This window comes from Bubalus bubalis, chromosome 5, assembly GCF_019923935.1.
Source record: "Bubalus bubalis isolate 160015118507 breed Murrah chromosome 5, NDDB_SH_1, whole genome shotgun sequence".
NCBI lineage: Eukaryota > Metazoa > Chordata > Mammalia > Artiodactyla > Bovidae > Bubalus > Bubalus bubalis.
Window position 1 is genome coordinate 78,397,523 of NC_059161.1, and position 26,421 is coordinate 78,423,943.

The 26,421-nt window shown below is 57.6% G+C and overlaps 1 protein-coding gene across 1 annotated transcript in view; it reads right to left on the bottom strand.

Annotated features, from left to right (window-relative positions):
* Positions 1 to 2,260: 2,260 nt before the first annotated feature.
* CNTN2 (contactin 2) overlaps positions 2,261 to 26,421 on the bottom strand; it is a 31,217-nt gene continuing 7,056 nt past the window's right edge. The window contains exons 2-23 of the mRNA XM_006062274.4: positions 24,188 to 24,340; positions 18,547 to 18,691; positions 18,292 to 18,467; positions 18,041 to 18,136; positions 17,464 to 17,673; positions 17,088 to 17,187; positions 15,404 to 15,579; positions 14,998 to 15,134; positions 14,419 to 14,548; positions 12,862 to 13,012; positions 12,609 to 12,736; positions 11,963 to 12,138; positions 11,311 to 11,431; positions 10,540 to 10,698; positions 9,732 to 9,881; positions 7,535 to 7,605; positions 7,010 to 7,244; positions 6,549 to 6,661; positions 5,330 to 5,516; positions 4,915 to 5,027; positions 4,274 to 4,442; positions 2,261 to 3,924 (exon numbers count right to left, since the gene is read on the bottom strand). Coding sequence (XP_006062336.4) covers positions 3,815 to 3,924; positions 4,274 to 4,442; positions 4,915 to 5,027; positions 5,330 to 5,516; positions 6,549 to 6,661; positions 7,010 to 7,244; positions 7,535 to 7,605; positions 9,732 to 9,881; positions 10,540 to 10,698; positions 11,311 to 11,431; positions 11,963 to 12,138; positions 12,609 to 12,736; positions 12,862 to 13,012; positions 14,419 to 14,548; positions 14,998 to 15,134; positions 15,404 to 15,579; positions 17,088 to 17,187; positions 17,464 to 17,673; positions 18,041 to 18,136; positions 18,292 to 18,467; positions 18,547 to 18,691; positions 24,188 to 24,257 — 3,123 coding nt within the window. The 5' untranslated portion in view covers positions 24,258 to 24,340 and the 3' untranslated portion in view covers positions 2,261 to 3,814. The remainder of the gene's footprint in view (positions 3,925 to 4,273; positions 4,443 to 4,914; positions 5,028 to 5,329; positions 5,517 to 6,548; positions 6,662 to 7,009; positions 7,245 to 7,534; positions 7,606 to 9,731; positions 9,882 to 10,539; positions 10,699 to 11,310; positions 11,432 to 11,962; positions 12,139 to 12,608; positions 12,737 to 12,861; positions 13,013 to 14,418; positions 14,549 to 14,997; positions 15,135 to 15,403; positions 15,580 to 17,087; positions 17,188 to 17,463; positions 17,674 to 18,040; positions 18,137 to 18,291; positions 18,468 to 18,546; positions 18,692 to 24,187; positions 24,341 to 26,421) is intronic.

Consider the following 26,421-nt stretch of genomic DNA (forward strand, 5'->3'; position numbering starts at 1 on the left):
CATTACAAGAAGTGTGAGAGAGGCAGGTAATAACAGATCAGTGGGAGCGGGTCCATTTTAACAAAAGCCGAGTTGACAGTGGTCCAATGAAGCCCCAACCCTTGCCCTTGCAAGCTTTTCTAAGCTATGCAGACCCCAGAGAGGGTGTGTCAGTTGGAGTCTGGGGGTCAGAGCAGGGTGGACCCCATCTGAAGGTATGAGGCTTCCTAGCACTGGGGGAAGCTATCTGACCCATCTTTTTTCCCTCTTCATTCTCCTTTATTGTCCTGCCTTCCCAAAGCCTATACATACAGCTGGTTCCTGGGCGCCTCTTTCTGTGGAGCTCTCGGTGAAGCTCCTTAAGTGCCCATCTTACCCCTTGTGCCACTCCAGGGGCCTCTCCGGCCACCTCACTCGTCTCCAGGATGAAGCCTGGTCTGACCTGAGCCAGGGAAAGAGGGCGCCAACCCTGTGCTGCAGACACAGGCGTGAGCACCCTGCTGCCCCTCCATAAAGAGGAGCTAGCAGGCGGTCACACTCTGAGACCAGGACGAGCAGAGTCCTCCAGCGGGGAAGACGCGAAGGGGTGAGGCACTCTGGAGTCAGCCCAGGCTCTTGCCCAGAGGAGACCAGACCACTTCCAGGACTGCCAAGAGGCAGTGGCGTGTGCTGGGCAGAGAATGCCTGGGGTGCGCCTCCCCCGCAGTGCAGGGGCCCCTGCACTGATTTTGATTCCAAGAATGCCAGTCCTGAGGGACACTTAGAGCGTCCCCTCCAGTCATCACCTAACCTAGACCCCAAGACACAGCAGTCATAATTCCCCAGAGCCCCCTAGGAAAGGTCTTGCAGACGTCTTCTCTGGCGTCTGTTGCTGTTTTATCGAAAAGAGCCCCTGGTCCACAGCCCTCCTGTTCTCTGGCAGCGCCTGTGCCATCTGAGGCCCAGCGGGGGTACTGACATTGCTGGGCCCTGAGGCTGCATCTGGAGAGAGCGCTCCCAGCTGAGGCACACATCAGGGCTGTGGGGCAAACAGCACGGCGGGGCCAGGACCGGGGCAGGGGCCCCAGGCAGAGCTCGGAGTGCCGAGCAGAGGTTCTCCCAGGCCGTGAGGCACGCTCTGCCCTCAGTCCTCAGGCACTCACTGGCCACTGAGCTGCAGAGGGAAGTGCTCGCTTGTGGCTGTTCCCCCTTGGTTGCCGGCCAGGGGCTCGGCATGACCACAGCAGGAGGGAGCCTCGGCCCATCCAAGCAGAGGTGGTGGCAGGCTGGCCTCGGGCAGGGAGGGACTCAGAAGTTGCCTCATCTCGCCTTCCGCCTCCACGCAAGCTCCTGTGCAGCCACCGCCCCAAGAGGCTGTTCTGTTTTACACGCCTGCATGCCCTCAGGTCACCTGTCTCATTCGGTCTGAATCCGCTCTCAGCCTGAAGTCTCGGCCTGCAGGAACATCTGTTTTTGTCTAGTTCTGAGTCCCCCCAAATGAGTCCTCCCTACACAGGGCTCAGGTGTTCCTGAGGCTGAGTTTTCCTAGTTACTAATAAAAAATCCTTCCTGGGTTTCCAAGAGGGTTGGTCTGCCCCCTCAGAACTAAGACTCTTGGTTGTGTCTCTGGCTTCAAGCAAGCCGAGGGCCGCAGCTGCAGCCACACAGGTCCTGCGCCAACGCAGCTCGGCCCTCTGGGCTGGCATCTGGACACCTGTCCTGCTTTTGCCGCAGCTAAGGCAACGAAGAAAGAACGAGACCTTGGGAAGAGGTTTCCTCCTTTCAGATTCCCCTTTCCAAGAGCAGGGTACAGGCCACCTCACAGCGATGCAGGGCCAGGCTGGGCGCGAGGCGGGTTTGGGTCTCTGCAGTGGCAGAGCGGTCACGGAGCTGAGCCCCCAGCACCGCACGGGGATGAAGGACGGGCAGGTGAGGAGGGTTTGATCGGACGGCCCAGGGGGGCAATCCCCCGGGCCAGGGCCAGGGCGGTGGGCACTGTGGTGGCAGAGAGAAGGCATGTGAGCTTACATTGTTAAAACCTGTAGTGGGTAAACATCAACATAAACCTGCCCAGAACAATAGAGCAGGACTTAAAAATTTTAAAAACCATAACAAAATAGAGCTCTGACTGTAAACTACAGAAACCAGGCTCAGGGGGCCTGTCCCCCGCACGATGCCTGTCCTGCTGCTCCCGTACGTGAAGGGCCACCTGTCACAACATAGGCTTGGGAGTCTCCTGGTTATGCCTCCCCTGCGGCCTGGATTTGGGGAATCCCTGTCCTTGCTTTGGCCTCTCTTCTTGAAGCAAGGGTAAGTAAGGGGCGCAGGGGGCTCCAAGCCAGCACTGCGTGTTGAGGGCCCAGCAGAAGCCAGCTCAGGAGGCAAAGGAAGACGGGACCTCTGGCACTCTGCACATGCCGTGGGCGGAAGCCAGCCCTGCCGATCACCCCACCGTCACCCACCGGAGCCTCCTGAGCAGGATCTTCACAGCCCCCTCTGCCCTTCTTGACCACCTTAACCAGGTCATGGCCGTTCAGCATGGCCCCCTTCCTCGGCAGATGATGGGCCTGGGACCGGTGGGAGAAGAGGGCCATTTGCGCCCCATTCCTGGCGGGCTGTGTGACCGGAGGCAGGCCCTGCTCCTCCCAACCTCTGCTTCCTCCCGGTAGAGCAGGGGCCTGGGCAAGCTGAGGGGCCTGGGCACGCTGAGGTCTAAGCCTCTTCCAGCTCCGATGTGCCAGGACTGGCACCACAGCCCAAGAGCAGGCCAGGGGGCCCCATTTACTTGCCCCCTCATCTTCAGGGGAAATGCAGAGCAGCACCCGAGGCCGCGTGGGGGCCCGGGGCGTTCCTGGGAGCGGGCAGGGCCGCATTTATCCTCTGGGCTTCTCAGAAGGTGCCTGGCTGCAGACACAGGATGCCTGCTCTCGTTCTGTGGGACGAAGCCGGTGGGTCACAAAGGCTGTCCCACCTCCTGCCCAGACCCTGGCAGGACCGTGCAGGATGGGTCTTGGTGTGGTAGGGGACCTCCCCAAGACCAGCCCTTTAGTCACCAGCCACCTGTCGTGGCTTCTGTCACTCGGGGTGACAGGGTCGGGTTGGCAGTGTTGGCTACGAGGGTGGCAACACCTAAGGTGTGACTGTGCCTCAGGCCAAGTCCGGTGCAGCTTTCCAGCAGGAGGCCCAGCCTCTCAGCCCTTCGGAGCTCCCACCCAGCAGTTGGGAGCACGGCCACCCAGAGCTGCGGGGCTCAGGCTGCCGGGCTGACACCAGGACACTGGTTCTCAGCCGTGCGGGCGGGTGGCGGGGGCCTCCAGGGAGTCCTCAGGGACAATGTCAGGGTCCAGCCACGCTGCCCTGTCAGAGGAGAAAGAAGAGTCCCAGTCTTCAGGTTGGGACTGCTCCTTAGACTGAGCGACGCTCCGGTTGATGCTTTGGCCCACTTCAGCCTGTTCCTGTCCAGTGTTCCCGGGCTTAGGATTCTGCCGTCTGGGCCGGAGTCCATATGCGGTCCCAGAGTGCCATCTCCGCTGATACACAGATACACGTTTAACCCCCTTCTTCCTGCCTTCCATGCAGGCACCCTAGAGGGCCCAGGCCTAGGGTTCAGTATCATCATGGAAGTTACTGCCTGGTGCCTCTCGATTAAAAAAAAATCCTTGCATGGGTTCTATCCTGTGGCAGAATATGACATATCCTACCTCCTACGAAAAGGGCTCTGTAATACAGTCAGTGTTTGAAACCAGCCATTCTCAGGCACAGCGCTGGGCCACCTTGGCATCGGGAAGGGACTGGGGCCAGCTGGCTGTCCATCGAGGTGGGTGCCCAGCTGTGGCGGGGAGGCAGGGCGCCAAGATCAGAGCTGCAGGTAGCCTAAGAGGACAAGCGCTGCCACGGAGTGGGTGAGGGCGGTGTCTGGATGTGGGGCTGGACAGACCGCGGAGCTCTCCACCATCATGCTGGTGCCTGAAACCAACAGGCGGATGGGCTGGAGGGGCTCATCCCCGCCCTTCCCCCAGGACAGAGTCCAGACCTTCCCTAAGGAGACTCTCAGAGCGCTGTTCAGGATGGGGAGGCGCTCTCAGCCCTTCTCGGGCAGGGTTTTGTAGGACCTTTGCTCTTATTCCCTCGCGAAGAGCGCACTCAGCCCTCAGGGATGTTTGGGGAGGAGGGAGGAGGCAAGGGCGGGTCCAGGGCTACTCTGCATGAGGTTCCTGACGCCACCTTTTGTCTCCCTGGGGACTGGCTTGGGCTGGGATGATCCCTGTGTCTGGATGGACCCTGATCTTCCTGGGGGAGACGGGGGATACAGCACCTCCGTTCCGCACGATGTGAACCTCTGCCGGGACCCCGTCGCCTCCTGGCCCTGTGGTCCGAATCTGCACCAGGGCGTGGCCGATGTCCTCGGGAACTGTGATTTCTATCCAGTTCTTGCTGGTGAGGTGCAGCGTGGGAGTCGGGTGTAGGTCGTTCTGGTACAGCATCTGTGGGAAGGGGTTGGCCAGCGGGGTTTCCCGACAGCAGGGCTGATCCTTCCCTTCCCTGGCCCCAGAACGGGAGGAGCCCACGTGGCTCTGTGACCTGGAGGTCCTGCCCCCTCACTCCTCCTGTTGCCCGTTGACCAGGACCATGCTCTTGAATAAGCTCCTCCCTGGAGCCACTTTCCTGTTCCCAGCAGCTGAACTGATCTTGTATGCTCCTCAGACCAGAAGAGCCCCAAACATCACCCAGTCTGTCGCCGCCCTCGTGAACCCCGCGTTTCCTCAGTCACACCTCTTTCCTCCGTGCAGTCTCTATTGCATGCTCCCCGGAGAATCCCTCACGTAGTCATGCCTCTCACGGTCCCAGACGCTCTGCTTACATCTGACTCAGACATAGGAACTGAAGCTCCTTTTGTTTACGGGGCACACAAATGCCCTGTCCCTCAGCGTTCAGTGCCTGCTCACCCCTCCTTACCTTGTAGCCGGTGACTGCAGACTCATTACCCAGCGGGACTACAGGGTCCCACTTGATACTCAGGCTGGAGCTCGAGAAAGTCCAGGAGATGTTGCCAGGGGGTCGCCGTGGAGCTGCCAGAGTGAGGAGAGAGTCAGGAGGAGTCTTCCTGATGTTTCCCCACCACGCGCCCCCTTGCTTTCAGCCTGCCACTTTCTAGATAATCTGCCCGTCACAGCTGTGCCCGGAACGTTCTGTTACCGCTGCCTGAGAAACAAACTCCAACAGAGACTGCAGAAGAGCGGCGCTGCAGAGGCCGTGAGCCCCGCTCCCTTCTCACCGTTAGACGAGCGGCCTTGGGGGCTGGAGCCCTGTCTGTCCAGGAAGGTGATCCGAGAGCCCCCCGCCCCTCCCACACCCAGGCTGCCAGACTCACGCGGCTTCATGGTCGTGGCGTTGGCAGAGGGGCTGGCGGGCCCGGTGCCGGCCCGGTTGTAGGCCAGCACAGTCACGTGGTACTTGGTGCTGGCGTGCAGGCCTGTGACCAGGGCGCTGGTGTCCAGCCCTGCAGTCCTCACTCGCTCAGCCGCCGCTGCTTTGGCGCCGGCCTTCCAGTAGCGGATCTGAAGGAAGCGGGCGTAGCCGGGGGTCAGTGGACACGCCCCGGGTCTCAGCGCTGCACCGCCCCGGCTCTGCCTGGCCCCTCCGTCTCAGGCTCGGAGCCTAGACACTCGACCATGAGGCCCACGAAAGAGACAAGCGGGTGTGATTTGATGCTCCCTTCTTGATCCCCAGTGGAGGGCCCAGTCCAAGGAGAGAGCTTAGTACCTGGGCTGGATGTGGGAGCAGGTGGGTGGGTACAGACTCCACCAAGAGATGGCCTGCAGAAACCCAGCCCCAATCAATGAACTCGGGAGTCCTGTGGGGACTCTTCAAGGCCACGGAATGCGTATTTGCAAAACAGTGCCCCAGCCCCCACGCCAGCAAGCTTATGATGGCTCCCCAGTAAATGCAAACCCTTCGGCATAGTCCTCGTGATATCAAGACCTTCTAGATATTCTTCCGAATCAGGGCAGGGTTTGAAGCTCTCTCCCCAGTGGTCTCACCTGGCATATTTGCTGAAGCCCAGAGCCGACTCTACTGGGCTAGGATTTACAGCATCACTAGTATGATGGTTCCCCCTCAGACAACAACATTTTCTGCTGGTCCTTCTTTCCCTTCCTCTTGCTCCGTCTCACTCTCCATGTACCCCCACATGGACCCCAATGGGCTCAAGGCTTGGGTCAGAAACCACTAGGCCAGAGTTCCTCGGGGACAGGATGATCAGCTGGTACACAGAGGGGGCTGTACTGTTCTCTGCCACCATGAGCATGCCCAGGACAGCTGGGCTCTGGCATGGCAGGCCATGCCCCTTCTGGATCTCCTCCTCCGGGCTCCCACAGTGTCCAGGTGGCCAGCCGGGCAGTAACGTCAAGGCTGTCCACAGGCACCGGCCAGAGGGCTGAGCTGAGGCTGCGAACGCGGTGCTGCAGAGACTGCATGCGGTGTGCCGGGTGAGGGCAGCAGAGCTTCTGGGAGGAAGACTGCTGAGCTGCGAGGTGGCCCTGCGCCTGACCCCAAGCTCCCTTCCCCTCCCAGTCCCGGCCGGCACTCACCTCGTACCCCAGGAGGATACCGTTCATGTCTTGCTGCACGGGTTCCCAGCTCACGTTCATCTCCGAGGACGAGACCGCTTTGGCCCAGACCTTGGGAGGGGCCACCCTGGGCTCTAGAGACCAACACGGAATGGGTGTGGATTCCCCGGGCCTCCCTGTGTCCTGCAGAGCGGCCGCCAACTGGGACTGCTCTTGCGCAGGACTTTAAAAAGACCGAGGTGTAGGGTAGGGGCCTGGTGGGGGTTCCCAGAGCACCCCCCACCCCTGGGGCCCACTTCTCTCCCAGAGGGCCTTCCTCCTTCAGGCCTGAGCGGGGTGGAGGCTGCCAGGGCTGGAAAGGCAGCCAGGGGTCTCCCCTGCCCCGCCTGTGGAGCCCAGCCGGGGTAAGGGGTCCCCCCCCCACCCTACACCCCGCAGACAAGCCGCAGGGGTGGGGGCGCCTGGCGGCCCCGGCGGCCCACCTTCCTCGGCCGAGTACACGACGGCCACGAGGCTCTCGGGCCCGTCCCCGCGGCGGTTGTAGCTGCGGATCTTGACTTCAAAGGGCGTGTAGGGCCGGACGCTGTCGTTGCTGTAGACGAAGTACTGGGCGTCGGCGCCGGGCACCCTCGCGGTCTGCCAGCTGGTGCCGCCCTGCCTGCGGAAGGACACCAGGTAGCCGAAGCCGCCTCCGTGCTGGTACTCCCGGGACATGGGCTGGGGGCGAGAGAGGGCGTGGGCGAGGGGCAGCGGCCGCCTGCCCCGCCCGTTCTCCGCCCCCGGCTTCCCCGGAACTGGGTGCCCCCGGACTGCGGCTTCCCCCTGCAGCGGGGGCACGGCCCCGCGTTCGCTCCGGAGTCAGGACCCCGCAGTGGCCCTGTCGGGCCCTCTCTGCACGCTGCGCCCCTCCGGAGATGAGTCCCAGGGGCGGGGTGCGCCGCAGGTCGGGGAGAACCGCCCTCCCAGAGCAGCGCAGGCATGTTCCTGCCTCTGTCCTCGCTGCTTACCGTCCAGGTCACGGTGAGCTCTCCCGGCGCTCCACCACCTCCGCTGAGACCCGACGGGGCTACCGAGGGGGCTGTCGGGGCCAAGGGACAGACAGTTAATGGAGACGGGCCTGTGGCTGCGCTGAGAAGCATCGCAGGGTCAGGACTCCCTTCCAGTGGGCCCTGGCTACACGCCCACAGAATGGACCACCTGGAAGGAATGGACAAACTCTTAGAAATGTGCAGTCTCCCGAGACCAAACCAGAACCAGGAAGAAAACGGAAATAGGAACAGACCAATTACCAGTACTGGCATGGAATCAGTAATTTGAAACTCCCCAAGACACAGACGTCCAGGATCAGCTGGCTTCACAGGTAAATTCTACCAAACAATTAGAGTTTACATCTGTTCTTCTGAAACTATTCCAATGAGCCCTGGTTTTGTCTGCCGGGTCCCTCTGGATGTGGGCTCAGGAGTTAGGTGGATCTGAGATCAAATTGCACCCCTACCACTTACTAGCTGTGTTTCTCTGGACAAGTTATTTAACCTCTCCGAGCCTCTGATTCCCCTCTCCATAAGATAAGGATAATAACGTTTCTCTCAAAGGCTGTAAGAAAAACAGAGTTAAACAAGACAGTGGCTGGCATATACATAGAGCATACACTCTATAAATGAGCGTTAGCCTCATTCCTCTAGTTGGTGTAAACTCAATAACAACAGACCAACTCCAGTTTTCTTTAAGGGGAATAAATAATCCAGAAGTGCAGTTAATCCAAAAAACATTTCTTCTGGGTTACAGGGTGTTTTTTGGTGTGTGTGTATGGCAGATTTAATTTCCTAATTTTCTCTAGTATTCAAAAAGGCTGCTATTAAAACAATGTATTTAATTAGATTGTGAAACTTGGCAGGGAGTAAGTTGGCTTAAGGTCAAAATATTTCTGCAGATGACACAGCAAATGGAGACTTATCACTTGGTTCTGATGAGAGTCGAGGGCCTTCTCATTTGCAAAGGGTACTTAAACACCTATTACCCTTTTCGGAGTGGAAAGGTTGAGGCCCAGAGCAGTTAAGTGACTTGCTTAAAGTCACACAGCTAATAAATGTCACAGTTTGAATTTGAACTCAGGTCTTCTGATTGGAAAGCTCACCATCTTTCTTCTGCATCATGGCTTTGTGCTCAACTCCTGGATACTACGGTGGAGGAGACCACTTCTCAACCTTTGACTCTCCAAGTTCAGTCAAAGAAAATGCTCCTTCTGGAATTCTTACTCAGGAGAGGTACCAGTTAAAAATGTTGACTGATTCCATAAGGAGCCTGGAGAGTCAGCCTGGGGTACATAGGAAACGTGTTTCAGGGACACAAAAAGGCAGACCTTTGTCCCACAGCCGGTGGGGCGGCCCTAGGTGGGTGGGGAAGGGGAGGCAGGTCCTGACTCCACGCTGCTGGCCTTGAGAGCCCAGGGCTGTGGTCCTGGGCTTCACCTTCACCTCTTCCTTCCCCATCTGCCTGTAAGGGAGGGGTGTGGGCAGGTTGTCCATCCCTTCAGCTGCCAAAGAAACCATCTAAAGAAGGACTTAGAGACGCTGGCTGCTCACCTAGTGTCCCGCACAGCACACATGTTCCTCATTACCTGATTCCTGCAGCTCGTGTCTGTCCAAGGAAGAGAGCTGCCCATTACCCCCATGGTCCTGGGTTTGAGTCCCTGCTCTGACAGTGTGACCCTTCCTTCCTTCAGCTTTGGTTTTTCCATTTTTTTTAAAAAATTAAACTTTTAGGAGCTCCCCTGGCGGTCCAGTGGCTAAGACTCTTGATCTCTCAATGCTGGGGTCCTGGGTTTGATGCCTGGTTGGGAAAGTAGATCCCACATCCCACAACTAAGACCCTGTGCAGCCAAATAAATATTTTTTTTAAAATAAAATAAAAATTAAACTTTTAGATAATTGTAGATTCACATGCAATGGTAAGGTTAGCCTGTTTCTTTGGGTGAACAGTTTGGACTGGAGGGCTTCCAGCCCCGACCACCTGGGGACCGAGGCACAGCGCGTTGTGCAGTGTGGCCGCCTTGCCCTGGCTTAGGTTCCTTCCGCATTTGTTCTGTTCGAGTCCGAAGTCTGGTGAGCAGGGTTGCAGCTCCATGTAACTGCTGTTGGCTTGGAGCACCCTTTAAGGACAGCTGGTGTCTGTGCCCTGACACTACTTCTCACCCAGGGCTCTGACCTGCTTCCTTGGTCTGGATTTTGCTGGAGGGTCCACTGGGCTCCCCAGTGCCCAGGATGTTGCTGGCTAAGACCCGGAACTCGTAGTCCATCCAGGGCGTAAGGCCCAGCACCTGGGCAGTCTCAGCGTTTCCCTCGATGTTGGCGGGATCTGCAAGGCACAGGGAGTCAGTGTCTCACAGGTCTGGATGCAAAGGGCAGGGACTGGGTGCGCATCACGTGCTTATACCCAGATCTCACACTGGTGCCTGCTGTTTACTAAAAGTCACTGCCTCTTCTATCAGTGACTGGGAAGTAGGAGGCAGACCTCCCCACCTTGGAACCTTTGTAAGATGTTGTGAGCACTCCGTACCCCAGTAACCATCATCGCACCAGTAACAGTCCTGCCAGGGCTTCAAGGGTGCAGAATGAGCCTCCTCCTCCAACTCTCACCCCGTTCTCCTGCTCCCTGTGTGGCCCTCTTCTCTAATGGCCTGGGAGCTCCTCCAGGCAGAGGGGCCTACACCTGTCCCCCTTGGAAGCTCCAGGCTCAGCCTTGGCCCCTAAACCCCACCCCCTCCAGCACTCGTGCATGCGTGCTGGTTGCTCAGTCATGTTCAACTCTTTGCAACCCCATGGACCGTAGCCCACCAGGCTACTCTGTCCATGGGATTCTCTAGGCAAGAATACTGCAGTGGGTTGTCATGACTTCCTCCGGGGGATCTTCCCAACCCAGGATCGAACCCAGGTGTCCCACATTGCAGGTGGATTCTTTACCATCTGAACCACCAGGCTAACCAGTACTGACCTAGGTAGGACCTCACACTTACTAGTCCGAACCTGCTTCCACTTCCCTGAAGGCAGAGTGCGAGCTTGCAGGGTGTACTTGGCAATGGGGCTGTGGTTGTCAAAGCCACGGCTCCAGCTGAGCTGGACAGAGGTGTCGCTAATGTCTCTCACCACCACGCCTCCTGGGGCACCTGGCGGACCTACACCAAGACGTCAGAGCAAAGTGGGTCAGAATTGCAAAGTTTCCAATAGGAGCCAATCTCCTTCAGGCCTGCGTGGGCCGCTGCAGTACCAGAGGGGAGCAGCAGAGGGCGCAGCAAACACACCCTTGGTGGGAGGGCAAGGAACGCGCGGAGTGACGGGGGGCTTTCCCGGAGGAAGGACGTGTCCCAGGCTGGAGGAGTCACAGAAGCGTGAACAGATTTCCCAGCATGAGCCTCTGACACTCCAGTGAAAGTGTCAGTCACTCAGTCGTGTCCGACTCTGCGAACTTATGGCCTCCTAATGCGCCCGCCAGGCTCCCTCTGTCCATGGAATTCCCCAGGTAAGAACACTGGAGTGGATTGCCATCCCCATTCTCCAGCCTCAGGACATTTCTCCAGGCTTGGAATGTGTTTAGAAGTAGATTTTTATAATTTTGGCTTTGGAGGAAAAGTGTTCTATTCATTCAGTACCTGCAAAGGCCCTCAGGATGAGTTCAGCTCAACAGACTTGTTAGACGCCCATCATGGTGGGGGTGGGGTGGGAACCCTGTACCTCGGACCAGCACCGTGGCCTCCCTAGACGCACCGTCCACCACTGCCTGGCCTTACCTCGGACCAGGACCGTGGCCTCCTTAGACGCGCTGTCCACCACTGTCTGGGCCGTGCATGTGTACTTCCCGCCGTGGCGCAGCTGGGCATTCAGGATGGTCAGATCCCCAACCGTCTCCTTCTGCACACGAGGGACAGGGCGCGGGGTAGGTCAGAGGGCCCTCCCCTGCAGTGAGTCAGGGGACAGGAGGTGCGGCTCACGGTCCCCTGCTCCGATACACCCACAGGCCTCTTCACCTCACTGTTCCTCTCTGCTTCGTGGGAGGAATCAGCTACTTTCTACTTGGTACCACTGGGGATTAAACAGCAGTTTTTTGTTGTTGTTGTTGTTTTTAGAGAAGACAGTCAATGTTGGTTCAGGTTAATGATATCATCTGCCTTGGGGGAGGGGCAGCAGGATAGCAGTGGGAATTCATTCTTGCTGGATGCAGGGAATCCAGGCTTGCCCCTAACCTTTTCCTGCATGCACAGACTTTGGGTGGAACCCAGGGAGCTGCCTGTCTAAGGGAGGGTGTTTATGGACCCAGGGATGGGCTTGCCAGCATTCCTGGGGGAAGGGGAAAGGCTTTGGGGTGGTGATGATTAAGGACATCTTGGGTCCCCTGTCTACCAAGGAGGGAGAAGCCTTGAGTTCTCTGGCCTCAGGCCTTACCATGCTGGCCCTTTGGTAATGACCCCCAGGTTTGTCAGAGTCGATGGGGAAGTCATCCAGGGTCCAGATGAAGGTGAGGTCCATGGTGGGGTCGTGGGAGGCGTGGCACTGCAGGGTCAGGTTGTCACCTAAGTTGATGTCGGCGCTCGAGGGGGCTAGCGTGATTTTGGTTGCATCTGCCAAGACAAAGGGCCCCTGAGTGCAGCAGGAGGAGGCAGGCTGCGGTGGGGCAGCAGGCCAGGGAGAGAGGGTTTGCCTTGAACCCCAGAAAAAAGAAAACAGGCCGCATGGGAACAGTACCCTGACCTGCCAGCAGCCCCCTGAATGTGTGGGAGGGATGGAGGCGCATATCCTGGATGGTGGTCCCCACTGAGACCAAACCCCGGGGTAGCCTCGAAACGGAACTGGTGAACACGTGTCCCCCATCCTGAACCCCCTCCCACCTCCCTCCCTCCCCATTCCATCACCCGAGGCTGATTCGAAAGCCACTACAATATTGTAAAGTAATTAGCCTCCAATTAAAATAAGTTAAATAAAAAAAAAAACAGAGCTGGGAGGAACACAGGAACACAAGAGCCAGATGGTGGGGAGGGAGGGCGTCCTGCGGAGCCCGAGCCCCTGACCACAGCCAAACCGCAGCCCTCACCTCGCACAGACAGGGTGCCTGTGCTGTTGGCTTTCCCCATGAAGTTCTCAGCAAAGCAGGTGTATTTGCCTTCATCGGACCGACTGACGTTTCTTATGATCAAGGTGCCATCCGGAGTCACAGTCACTCTGCAGCAAGGATGGAGCACAGCTGGCTGACCCAGGTACACCCTGTGGTCCTGCGACGGGGGTGGGAATCCAAGGAGAGGGAGTGGAGCTGGAATCGCTGGGGGCGGAGGGGGCTGGGCTCGTACCTGCTGCTGTTGACCAAAATCTCAGTGCCTTTGCTCCAGAGCACCACGGCTTTGGGAGCGGCCCGGGGCTGACAGGGGATCACGACCTCTCCTCCTCGGGCTGCAGGGATCAGACGCCTTACGGGGTTCAGTCTGAAGTCGGGGGCAAGCGCTGGAAGAAGGGGAGAGCCCCGCAGTCACCCGGGGAATCAAAAGAGTGCCCCTTTGCGCTTGATTAAGACGTCACCTGGCTACACGCTAAACATCTGATAGGCCCTCTACAGCCAATCCTTGAGTGACTCCCAGCAGCACCACTTGTAAAACAGCCAGGACCCAGCCCCTTCTCCTCACCCCCCACAACCTCAACTACCACCAAATCTCCGCTGGACTACCAAGAGCCCCTTATTTGGTCTTCCTGTTTTTGCATTTTCTTTCTACAGTCTTCTCCACACAGCTGCCAGGAACATCTTTTTAAACACACAAGTCAGACACTTAGAATAAAGCCCAACACCTCCCAAGGGCTCACAAAGCCGTCTCCACTCTGATTGCATTTTGCTCCTTCCCGCACTCACTGTGCTCCAATCACCTGGGCCATTTTTCCTTTTTCTTTTCTGTCCCATGAAGATGCCATGGTTTTTCCTGCCTCAGGACCTTTGCACTTACCATGGATTTTGCTTCAAAATGCCCAGATCTCACATGATTGATTCACATCCCAAATGTGACTTCCTCAGAGAGGTCTTCCCTGACCATTCCCTCTAACTGACCCACCTTACCCCCACCACCCTGAGGGATTTTCTTTATACTGTATTTTTTATGACTATCTGAAATTATCCTTTTAAATTATTTGATTTTCTGTTTATTTGTCCCTCTCCACTGGATTGTAAGATACTTGAAGGCAGAGACCTTATCTTTCATACTGACTTCTTAGGACATGTTGAAGAAATACTGGTTGAATGAATGAGTGAGTCTTAGTTAAGCCTTACTACAACTTGATGAGATAGGTACCATTCTGTCCAATTTACAGATGAGGACACGGACGGCAAGCTCAAGTCACACAACTAAGGCTGCTGGACCAGCTGACATTTGTAGGCACCTGTTACGTGATGGGCAGGTTCTCTGTGCTTTAGCTCTATCATCTCCTTTAACCCCACAGCCTGTATGAGGGCTGGATGATGATTTCTTGATTTTATTAATCAAGAAACTGAGCCACAAAGAGGTTAATAACTTGCCAAAGGTCACATAAGCAAAGGGGCTGCATTAAACCCAAGTCTAGTTGATTTGGTTTCCAGTGACTTTTGTCACTTTTTTTTTTTTTTTACAGCAGTAGACATTTACTTTCAGATGTGGGTCAAGCCAGAGACCCTGTCCTCTGGGAGCTTTCTGTCTAGTGCCTCAGCTCCTGTCTTCAATCTCTGAGTTCTACTTAGAAGCTGTTGGAAAACTGCCAGGTGAGTGTGTGAATGTAGACATGCTGCTGCTCAGAATTCCTGACCCCCGACCACCCCCCCCACCCACCCCCACCCCCGCCACCCCGCCCCGCGTGTCCCTGGGGACATCCTCTCTCCCTGGGCCCTTTACCTTGCACCGCCAGCTCGGCGCTGGCATAAATGGTACCGTGCTTGTTCTCTGCCACGCACTGGTACATGCCAGAGTCCTCCAGGCTCAGCTTGGAGAACCGCAAGTCCCCGGCCAGCACTTCTACCCGGGCCTGTGCAGAAACGCCCGCCCCGGGCAGGGGAGGGGCATCAGGACCCCTGGAGTGCCCGCGTGGGCGCTCACAGCGGGGCGCAGTGGAGAGGGCGCTGCCTGGACAAAGCCCCCATGTGCAGTCCTCTCCAGGGCCTCCTGGATCCCAGGCTGCAGAGGTTCCCCAGCCCGCACGCACGTCGGCACGTGGAAGCCAGGGGGCTGAGGGGCCCACTCAGGACCACCGGTGCGTTTGTGGCTGAGGTGTGCCTGGACCCAAGTCCCGGGACCCTCCAGTCAAGATTCTCTCCGGCTGACCAGGAGGACGTGGCTCTGGGATGTACAGAAGCACCTAGAACTACCCTCCGGCACCCTTACTGGCCCAGAGGGCCCCCGGGGGTGTGGGGGAGGGGACCAGGGAGCAGACCGCAGTGCGCTGGGTGGGGGGGACGGACGGCCCAGGTCTCCTACCTGGGAGGTCAGAGGCTCCCCGTTCCGCAGCCAGCGCACTGCCGGCCGGGGCTTGCCGGCGGCCGCGCACGCCCAGTGGAGATCGGAACCGATGTCAGCCTCCCTGTCTGAGATCACGCGGAGCCACTCGGGCTGAGCTGTGGAGACCAAAGGGAGCGTCTGCAGCGGAGCCGGGCAGGGCCTCGGGGCTAAGTCCCCGGACGGTCGAACAGCAGAGGGCGGAGGGATCCGGGAGCGGGGTGGGGGTGGCGGGCGGTGGGGAGAAGCAGTTCACGAAAACTGGCACTTGGCGCCTCTGCCAGTAACTTTTAGGGACTTAAATCTTCGTAGCGCGTTCGTGCGCTCTGCAGCTCAGGGGCTGCCTCTCGGGACCGGGAAGGCGGGGCCGCGGGCGCCAGCCCCGTACCCTGCACGATGATGCGACCCTGGACGGTGTCGCGGCCCTTGGTGTTCTCCGCCTCACACTCGTAGGTGCCCTCGTCCTCGAAGCCCACGCTGGGGATCTGCAGGGTAGGCTCGGCCGTGGCCCACTGCGGGGACAGGGAGCCGTCCACTTTGCGCCATTTGATCCTGGGGACGGGGCTGCGGGGAGACAGAGCCAGAGGGCTGGGTGGGGCTGGGCAGATGCCCGGGGCCTCCCGCCCCTCACCCCGACCCGGCCCTCCTGGGACGCTGGGCAGGTAGGGAAGGGAAGCGGGGTCCAGGAGAGACGGAGAGAGCGGCAGGGAGAAGCTGCTCCCGGGGGCTCAGAGCGCCGGGGGTCTGCACCCCGAAGCTGGCTTGCCCTCCCCCCACCCCGCAGCGGCCTCTCCTGGGCCCCACCTCCTCAGCAGCGGCCTGAGACCAGGGTCTCTACCGGTCCCTCTCCCTTCTCCCCAGCGGGGCCTGGCCTCTACTTTTCAATGGGGATTTAGCTGTTAGTAATCTGTGTACTAAATTGACTGAGGAAATCAGTGACTCTTATGTGCTTTAAATATGGGTTTTCTGGAAGCCCAATCACTTTCCACAAAGCAGGGGGCATCCTGGGTAATCCAGGAGATATAGGAGGGAGGAGGGGACCAATGGTCAAGTCACATTCTTTCTTTCATTCTATGGACATTTATCCAGCACCTGCTAGCAGCTTAGCACTGGTCCAGTGAGTTCTTCTCCCGAGAGGGGAAGATTTCTGTTACAAACTTTCTATCTTAAAAGGTAACTGTTAGCATCCATAGAATACTTATTCAATGCCAGATACTGTTCTAAGCACTGTATGTATATTAGTTCATGCAAACCTCATAACAACCCCAGGAGGTAGGTACTATTATTAACGCTAGGTACAAGTAGGGAATGTGAGAGCTAGATTATAAAGAAAGCTGAGTGCCAAAGAATTGATGCTTTTGAACTGTGGTGTTGGAGAAGGCTCTTGAGAGTCCCTTGGACTGCAAGGAGATCCAACCAGTCCATTCTAAAGGAGATCAGTCCTTGGTGTTCATTGGAAGGACGGATGGTAAAGCTGAAATTCTAATACTTTGGCCACCTGATGTGAAGAGATGACTCATTTGAAAAGACTCTGATGCTGGGAAAGATTGAGGGCAGGAGGAGAAAGGGATGACAGAGGATGAGATGGCTGGATGGCATCACTGACTCAATGGAAATGGGTTTGGGTGGACTCCGGTTGGTGATGGACAGGGAGGCCTGGCGTGCTACGGTTCATGGGGTCGCAAAGAGTCGGACACGACTGAGCGACTGAACTGAACAAATAGGGAAACTGAGGCTCAGAGAGGTTAAGTGATTTTCCCAAGGTCTCCGTGTCAGCAAGTGACAGAGCTGGGGTTTGAATAAGGCAGGCCAGCTTGGGTCCACGCACCACATTACCTGCCTCCAGCCTGGGGTGCTACATAAGCTGCCTGAGCCGGTCATGGGCTGGGAAGACCAAGTGAGCCGACATGTGTTGGGGCCCTGGCATGTGCGATGCCTCATTTACGGACTCAGTGCCCACTGAGGGCCCAGCATTCTGCTAGACCCTGCAGGGGCACCAAGATGACTGAGAGCTGGCCCTGCTCTCTCCCTGGGGGCTCGGAGGGGCTGTGCCCTCCCTCCCCACTACTCACTTCCCGAAGGCGAAGCACTCCAGGGTGACCTGCTGTCCCACCAGCGCGTAGGTCTCTGCTGGGAACCGGGCCTTGATGCTGGGAGCAAAAAGCCTGGTGTCTGCGGAGAGGGGGAGTGTGCGCATCAGACAAATGTTCTAGGTCAGGGCTCCTATGCCTGTGACCTTAGCGCAGCTCAGAGCCTGTGTTTCTTGATTTCCTTTCCCATTGGCGGCTGGGGCAAGGCTCTGAGGCTGGGCCGCAGGAGGGCCCTGGGGTCCGGGCCCGGACCCTGTGCCGTCTGAGCTGCTCTTTACAGCTTCAGACGGAAAATCTGCGTTCCCAATGCCCTTGAGCCTTCAGTCCCCTCCCCCCGGCCCTGCGCACCAACCCTGACCTTCTGCGGCCAGGTTGAGCTGAGCAAACTTGCTGAAGACGCTCTTGGTGGAGAAGTCCATGTGGCTGGTGGCCAGGCAGGAGTAGTTGCCCAGGTCCGAGGCGTTGGTCCGGGCGATGTACAGGTTCCCTGTGGTCTGGGACACGAAGTGCCGCCCATCCGTCGGGATAAAGTTGGGGAACTCATTGAGGAGCCAGCGGTAGGACAAGCCTGCGAAGGGGGCATGTGAGGGACCTGGGCCGCTGGTCAATGGAGCAGCTCTGCTGGGACCCCACTGTGTGCTGGGGACCTGTAGACCCGGTCCTGAGAGCCACGGGGCCCTGAACTGGGGCTGGGGGGAGACCCAGAGGGAAGTCGCGTCTTTAGCTCCACTCTCAGGGAGTGCGGTCTGCTGGAGAGACAGCCTGCAGTGGTTGGGGGACACTCCCAGTCTGGGGTGCTGGGGGCACAGAATCATCTGGAGCTGGGGACCCAGGGATCTGCGCTCCAGGGCCTCTCACCACCGCTTACTCCTCCCTCTTCTGTGAGTGACCGGACGCCTCCTGTACCCTCCCGCATCGCCCGGGGCCTGGCTCACCTGGGTAGTGGGCGGGCGGGTTACAGGGCAGCATCACCCCCCAGCCTTCGTGGGTCTTCACTGGGTCTCGCTCCTCCTTGGAGAATTCCTGCAGAACTGGAGGTGGAAACCAGGCCCTCAGGCGCTGGCCTTCAAGCCTGCGGGCCCTGCCCCATCAGCCTCCATGGGGCGGGAGTCACTCGCCCTTTCTGGACACCTCCCAGCACCCTCTTTGCCACCCCCACAGCGTCTCAGCCCCCCATGGGGCTCACAGCCGAAGCGGAGGACAGCCTCTCTGCTGACGACAGTGCCCACGGGGTTGGAGGCCAGGCACTGGTAGACGCCAGCATCCTGGGCCTTGCTGGGGTTCATGATGACCAGGTTGCCTCCAACCAGCTGCTGGCGGGAGCCTGGCTCCAGCTTCATCTCGGTGCCGTTCATCTTCCACCTGCAGTCGGGGTGGCGGGGCTGATGTGAGGACAGCCTGCCGCCGCCCAGGGCCTCCCGGCACCAGCGCGGGGCCTCACCTATAGGTGGCCGGAGGGCTGGCCCGCGCGCGGCACGCCAGCGTCACCTTCTCCTCTGTGGACTCCTCTGGGAATAGCAGGCCAAGGGGCTGCTCTTCAAAGACAGGCCCAAAGGTAGCTGGGGATCCCCAAGCCGAGCTCCAAGCTGCAGGTGGGGGACATCACCAGAGGTCTCAGGGCCTCGGGGCCAGCTGGAGCCTGGTCTCCGATAGAACTTTCTGCAGTGATGGGAAGGTTCCATTTTTTGAACTGTCCAGTAGGCACTGGCCACTGTGCCCCTGAAATATAGCTGGTGCAGCTGAGTAACCAGATTTTTAATTTTATTTAATTATAATTAATTAAAATTTCAATTTCAATAAGTTAGGCAGACCACAAATTTGGAAAACTCAGCAGTGGCCACAAGACTGGAAAAGGTCACTTTTCATTCACATCCCAAAGAAAGACAGTGCCAAAGAATGTTCAGCCTACTATACAATTGCACTTATTTCATATGCTAGCAAAGTAATGCTCAAAATTCTTCAAGCTAGGTTTCAACAGTACGTGAACTGAGAACTTCCAGATGTAAAAGCTGGATTTAGAAAAGGCAGAGGAACCAGAGATCAAAATGCCAACATCTGTTGGATCATAGAAAAAGCAAGAGAATTCCAAAAACATCTGCCTCATTGACTATGAGAAAGCCTTTGACTGTGTGAATCACAATAAACTGGAAAATTCTTAAAGAGATGGGAATATCAGACCACCTTTCCTGTCTCCTGAGAAACCAGTATGCAGGTCAAGAAGCAACAGTTAGAACAGGACATGGAACAATGGACTGGTTCAAAATTGGGAAAGGTACGTCAAGGCTGTATATTGTCACCCTGCTTATTAAACTCATATGCAGAGTACCTCATACAAAACACCAGATGAATCACAAGCTGGGATAAAGATTGGCAGGAGAAATAAATATCAACAACTTCAGATATTCAGGTGATACCACCCTCATGGCAGAAAGTGAAGAGAAACTAAAGAGCCTCTTGATGAGAGTGAAAGAGGAGAGTGAAAATGCTGGCTTAAAACTCATGTGGGAATACGTGTACACCCATGGTGGATTCATGTTGATGTATGGCAAAACCAATACAATATTGTAAAGTAATTAGCCTCTAATTTAAATAAATAAATTTAAATTAAAAACAACCCTCAACTTTCAAAAAACTAAGATCATGGTATCCGGTCCCATTGCTTCATGGCAAATAGATGGGTAAACAATGGAAACAGTGACAGACTTTATTTTCTTGGGCTCCAAAATCACTGCAGACAGGGACTGCAGCCATGAAATTAAAAGATGCTTGCTCCTTGGAAGACAAGTCATGACAAACCTAGACAGCGTATTAAAAAGCAGAGACATCACTTTGCTAACAAAGGTCCATGTAGTCAAAGCTCTGGTTTTTCCAGTAGTGATGTATGGATGTGAGAGTTGGACCGTAAAGATGGCTGAGTGCCGAAGAATTGATGCTTTCAAACTGTGAAGCTGGAGAAGGCTCTTGAGAATCCTTTGGACAGCAAGATCAAACCAGTTTATCCTAAAGGAAATCAACCCTGAATACTCATTGGAAGCTCCAATACTTGACCATCTGATGCAAAGAGCCAACATTTTGGGAAAGAGCCTGATGCTGGGAAAGACTGAAGGCAAGAGGAGGAAGCAGTAGAGATTGAGATGGTGAGATGGCATCACCAACTCAATGCACGTGAGTTTGAGCAAACTCCAGGAGATGGTGAGGACAGGGAAGCCTGGCGTGCTGCAGTCCATGCAGTTCCAAAGAGTTAGACATGACTTAATGACTAAACAACAAGGCAGACTCCATCTCGTCAAGTTCAGTCAATCACCCCTCCCTCGCAGGTACTGAGTACCTGCTGTATACTTAGCACTGGGCTAGGGACTGAGTAGCACAGTGACTCCTTCCATCACACGGAGCCTGAGGTCCAGGAAGGAAGGCAGAAAGCTGACAGTGCGAGGAGGCAAGGACCGTGAAAGGGATTGAGGTTCACGTGCAGGGACCCTTGGAGTGGAAGTGGCCGGAGGACTCACGGGACAGCTGGCCTGTGGGGTGTGAGAGGGGCCTGGAGAGACGCCTGGAAGCCACTGGCCAAGCAGCAGGGAGAGGACGCGTGGCCCTGGGCCGTGCTCCTTCTGGGGAGCGTCCCCAGGGAATGTGCTGGGGCTCGGGCCTGTGTGGGCTGCTACAGGGCCCTCGGCCTCAGCTTCCTCACCTGGGAAATGGAGAGATGAACGCCCCTCCCGAGGCCCACAGCAGGGCCAGCCCGGCACGGCTGTGTGCTCAGTGCCTGCTCCTGGACCCAAGTGAGGCGCGGGGCGGGGACCAGGGGAAGGCAGGCTCAGGGGCCGGTGGATGCTGTACAGGTGGCTTTGGGGCATTTTTATAAAATTTCCGTGTGACAATTCAAGAAAGAGAGGCCCAGAAAGGGGCACGGCTTGCCCATCGTCACAGGGCAAGCCTGGGGCACACGTAGGTCTGGACCTTGGGCTCCTGGGTTTGCTGAGCGGATGGGCATCCCGCATGCAAACGGCGTTTCTCTGCCCGGCCCCTCCCAGAGCAGATGCCTTGCTCTTCCAGGCGCGGGTCCGGGCTCCCTGTGGGGGGATGTGAGGCAAAGGGCAGGGTCCCACACCTGCCTCGATGTGCTGACCGGGTGGCCGGGCATGCCTTGCCTTTGTGGTGTCAGGCGGGAGCCAGGCCAGCCCTAGTTGGCTCCTGTCCCTCAGTGAAGCTGATTTTAGCCTCCTTGGAGGGTCCTGGGGTGGGGTCCCCATTAACTAATTAGCGCCTACTCGCCTGGTTCATCCAGCTGTCAGCCTTAGTCCAGGGGCGGGGGTGGACCCCGTGCCACAGCTGAGGCCCGGCTCCAGACCCCCAGAACGACAGCAGCTGCTGAGCAGCTCTCAGAATGGAGGGGGAGGCAGGGCTTCCTGAAACGGCAGCCTGCCCCCCCCACCCCCGGCCGTCTCTCTCCCTCATGGCTGCCCCGGGCCTCAGAGATGGCCCAGCTTAATCCCGAGTTAATGATGGTGGTGGAGGGGAGGGACCCCTGCCCCAGCTGGGACTGTGCAGAGGGGCGGGGGAGGCAGCCAGGCTGCTGGGAACAGCCCTGCATAATCGCAGCTTCCAGGAAGTCTGTCTGCACGGTGGGGGTGGGTGGCTGAGTGGGCCCGGGGCACGCTGATGCTTCAAGACTGGCTTCCTTCTGCACTTGATCCCAAGCTTGACCCCCTGCACTAGGCCATATACACACCCTCACCCCAACATCCGCACATGCACACTTTCCACACCTGTCATGTATGCTCACTTCCTCACGTGCACACAGACATCCACATATATACATACCTGACTCTCTAAGCTACTCCAGGAGTCAGATATATACGTTTATACACACATCAGTTTCCACGCACAGGTGGCTACAAATGTCCACATATACTTGTATATGTGTATACATATACAAAATGGGCGTTCATAATATCCAGGCATTAATAATCACAAAATAGATGCTATCTTTTGAGGGCTTACTCTTGATCAAATATCATGCTCCACATTTCTTTTTTGTAACCTCTTTACAAGATAGGTACCCCCATTTTATTGTTTGGCTAATCTGAAAACTGAGACTTAGAGGTTAAAAAACTGGCCCCAAATCACACAGTGAGAAGGGGCAGATCTGGGGTATGGACGCTGGCCAGCCTCCCCCAGAGCCACGTCCTCAGCCACAGGGCTCAGGATCCTTGACCTGTTTCCCAACAGCAGCGTCAGAGGTGCTGGTCCATCCTGAAGGTACTGAATCGGCATCTCTAGGAGAGAGGCTAAAGAATCTAGATTTTAAAGGCGCTGCATGGACGTTCTGAAGGGCAGTTAGAGTTGCGAGCCACTGCACCGTGTAAGGACTTCTATACACGTTTGTCATCCCCTCAAATGCAGCATGTCCTCCGTGCAATAACTCACATCTCCACCCTCCCAAACATCCACAGGCACACACTCACTCACCCCAGGCCTCCCTATGAGGCTCCACACACATCCACCCACATCCACATGCACACACACACACACACACACACACACAGACTCCCAGGCAAATCCGCCCCCTCCATGCTCTCCTTGTTTGACAACCTCTCTGATTCTCTCCTGATTCCCTGTCCTGACAACCCTGCTCCTCAATGCACAGGCTTCAGGGCCTCACGGAGGAAGCAGAGAGGGAGCTGGGAGCGTGCAGGGGAAGCCGCACTGTGCGGCTTTGCACTGGGGCGCAGGAGTCCAAGGTTGTGTCCCCAGGGTGGGTGCACAGAGACAGCTAAGAGCTGAGGCCCCTTCTGAGACGAACAGCCATGGGACACTCCACTTTTCCCTCTGCCTCTCTGCCAGGAGGCCGACCAGGTCCCACCTCCCCGGGCCTTCCTGCCTCTCAGGGTCTAAGGACTCCGGAGGCTGCCCACGATGTTTGCCCAGGACTGAGCTGCCCCTGAGGGTCGGGAATGTGGAGAAGCCCAGGCACCCCTCCTCTGCTTTCTCTGGGCTAGATGTCTCCTGCTCCATGAAGCCTGGGCTACCTAGCCCAGCAGCACCTCCAGGCCTGGGAGCCCCGGCACCAGGAGCTAGGCCTGGGCTGGGCACCTGGGAGGCTCCCTTACTTCCTAGCAGCCTCACTGACCTGGGTGCAGGGCTGGGAGGCGGTCAGAACATAATGAGGACATCTGACAGTATACCAGTGGGGTCCCTCCCTGCCAAGACAAGGAATTTAAGGTGCGCAGCCCTGCAGGGGACCGTGGGGTGGGGAGGTGGAGTCTGAAGCGGTTAGGGCTCCAGAAGGACATCAGACGATGGGCACGCTTTCTCCTGTGGCAATCTTTAAAGGAAAAGGACATGTCTGTGGGCCTAGGCTGGGGGTCAGGGAGGAGAGACCAAGCAGCGGTCCCAGCAGGCACTTGAGCGGCAGAGGCTGCTGGAGACACTCCGGCTCTGCCAGCCTGGCCTCGGAGCCTGTGGCTCGCTCTGCCCCACCCCTTCCCCTTCTGCTAGCCCCCCACCCGGGATCCCCGGCTTGAGAACCTTGCCTTGGGCTTCTCCTGCCTGCTTCCTGGGCACCCTCTGCTCTGCCTCATCTCTGCGCAGACCCTGTTCCACATTTGGTCCACTTGCCAGGGCTCAGCATTACCCTGAGGAGCCCTCCCTCCCAGGGTTTTGTGGTCAGGGGACCCTAGAGCGGTCCTATCCAACACAGCATTATGTGAGGATGGAAATATTCTATAATCTGTGCCGGCCAATACGGCCATGTGGCCTTGAAGTGCGGCTAGGACAGTTAAGCAGCTAATTTTTAATTTCATCTTGCAGCCTTAAGGGCTACAACCCTGCGCTAATGTGGTGCTCTGGCTGTGCCGTAGTCTTGCTGTGTGACCCAGGGCAAGCCACTCACCCTCTCTGGATCATGTTTCTTTCATCTACAATGAGACAAAGACTCGCCCCCTCTCCTCCTAATCTCAGGAAAAGTAAAATCCACAGACACGAAAATTCCAGAAGGAAATGGCCTCACGCTGAAGTGCAACTAGTCATCCCTAACATCCCGACACATCGCTGCTGGCTCCGGAGCCCGGACAAGCCCTTACCTGGCGTGGAGACGAGGCCCACAGCTACCAGCATCAGCAGGCGTGCTTTCCTCCCGAGGGGCGTCCCCATGGTGGGCACTACAGGTTGGGGCGGGCAGCGGAGATGAGCCTCAGCCCAGCACAGGGAGCATCCGGCTGGAGGCCGAGAGGGACCTGGGGAGGCAGAGGGATGGGGAGGCCTCGGAGCTAAGCAGCGCCCCTCCTGGCTCCGGGCACAGGGGCCGGCAATGCTTCTGCCTCAGCCCGAGGAGAGGCTGGAGTCGCTCCCACCCTCCCCAGGGCCCCGGGGAAGAGCCTGGCTATTGCCCAGCAGCTCTTCCCGGGCTGAGTGCCTCCTGCTGGCCCCCTGGGGGTCTGGCCCTGCCCTGGGCCCCCTCCCCTCCTCCTGCCGCCAGCTGGGTGGTGCTGCTCGGGAACTGAAGGCAGTGACTAATCGGGAGGCAAGAAGGAAGAGCTCTCCTGGAGGGCTGGAGGGGCCGGGCCTGAGCCCCAGCTCCATCTTCTCAGGCCCACTCTCCCCGGTCCCGCTCCCCAAGTGGCTGGGTTGGAGGGTAATGAGGGCCTCTGTGAGCTGCCTCTAGTCTCCAGGACCCAGCCTTATTTTCTAGCATTGGGGAGGAGTTTCACTGATTCATCCCTCCCCTCTCGCCCTTATGTGCAGTGCATGATGGAGCCATAACTGTGGCCCCCTTAGCAAGGCTCCCAACCAGATGGACTAGTGGTCCTGACAGGCCTCTGGGCAAGAGATAACGCAGCTCCTAGACAAACTTCCTGCCTGCCGAGATGAGTTGCCCTTCTCCAGGGGATCCTCATGACCCAGGGATAGATCGATCCAGGGATCCAACCTGGGATCAATACAACCAGGTTCGATTAACCCAGGGATCAACCAGGGATTGACCCAGGGATCCAATCTGGGATCAACTGAACCAGGTTCGATCAACCCAGGGATCGATCGATCCAGGTATCCAACCTGGGATCAATTGAACCGGGTTCGATCAGCCCAGGGATCGAACATGGTTCTCCTGTCTTACAGGCAGATTCTTTACTGCCTGAGCTACCCAGGGAAGTCAGGATGAACAGAGACTTGGTTAAATCCTGAAGACCTGGAAAACGTGCTCCCTGGGGGCACCAATAGCAATCAGAGCCTCTCTCCCTCAGTCTGAGAGGCGGGGGCCTCAACCTGGAGCAGGAGTGGGGCCACCTACTCCCGTCTCCAGGCAAACTCGTGAAGTTTGGGGGAGTGTGGCATCTCAGGGGCCTCCTTCTGGTGGTCAGAGTGAGCCTGGGTTGCGGGGCCCCCAGGCTGCAGGGAGAGGTCACACCGCTGCAGGTCCCACCTCTCATCCCCGCCACCTGCTTTGCAGGAAGCTAAGAGCAGAAGGAGAGGGTCTAAGGTTGAGGGAGACAGCCTGGCTGGGGACTCCGCTGCTAGCTTGCTCCAAAACCCACGTGCTCTGTGCTTCAGCGTCCTCCTGTGGAAAGCGGGTGCTCTGGTGTCTCCTCCAGCTCTGAGACAGCAGTGCTCCTGAGTGCAGGGTGACCGAGGGCCTGGGAATGCTGGCTTGGATCGGGGTGGGCAGTGGAGGCCTGGGGCCCGTGCAGGGCCTGCAGACCAGGCAAGCTCAGGGTCTCTCTGCCTCACTGTGGGCTCCACTCCTCGCAAAGAAGGGGGTCCCAAACCTCTTTCAGCCTCAGCGTGGGCCAGCACCGCCCTTTTCCTGCCTCCCCAGCAGCCTCAGCTGGGAAGGTTGAGGGGAGAAGCGGCCACAGGGCTCAGGGAAGATGTGGGCTGAGGAGCTGGGTGTTCTGTGGGGGGTGGGTTTAAACTGGTGCACCCCCTGCCCTGCCCCAATTCCAGCATCGTGCCCCTCCCCATGTCAGGCGGGCCTGGACCCACCTCACCGCTTGCCCCTCCCCATCCTTGTCCCTTTCCGATCCAGACCTTGACCCAAGGTTTTGGCACTTCCAGCCGGTCGGACACTCCCCCAGGGCCCTTGGTGCAGAATGGGCGCCACGTGCGTGCCATGCTCACCTGCCTGAGAACAGCTGTCGTGTCAGACGCTCACACTCACACTCACACGGTGGGCTGACCAGGCTTCAGCCCTGCTTAAGGGTTACCCCTTAAGGCACAGACAGGGCAGACAGACACACACACACCCTCCTACTCTCACACACACACACACACTCTCACACAGGCTCTCAGGTTGCTAGGGTCAGCAGGGTGCTCAGTCATG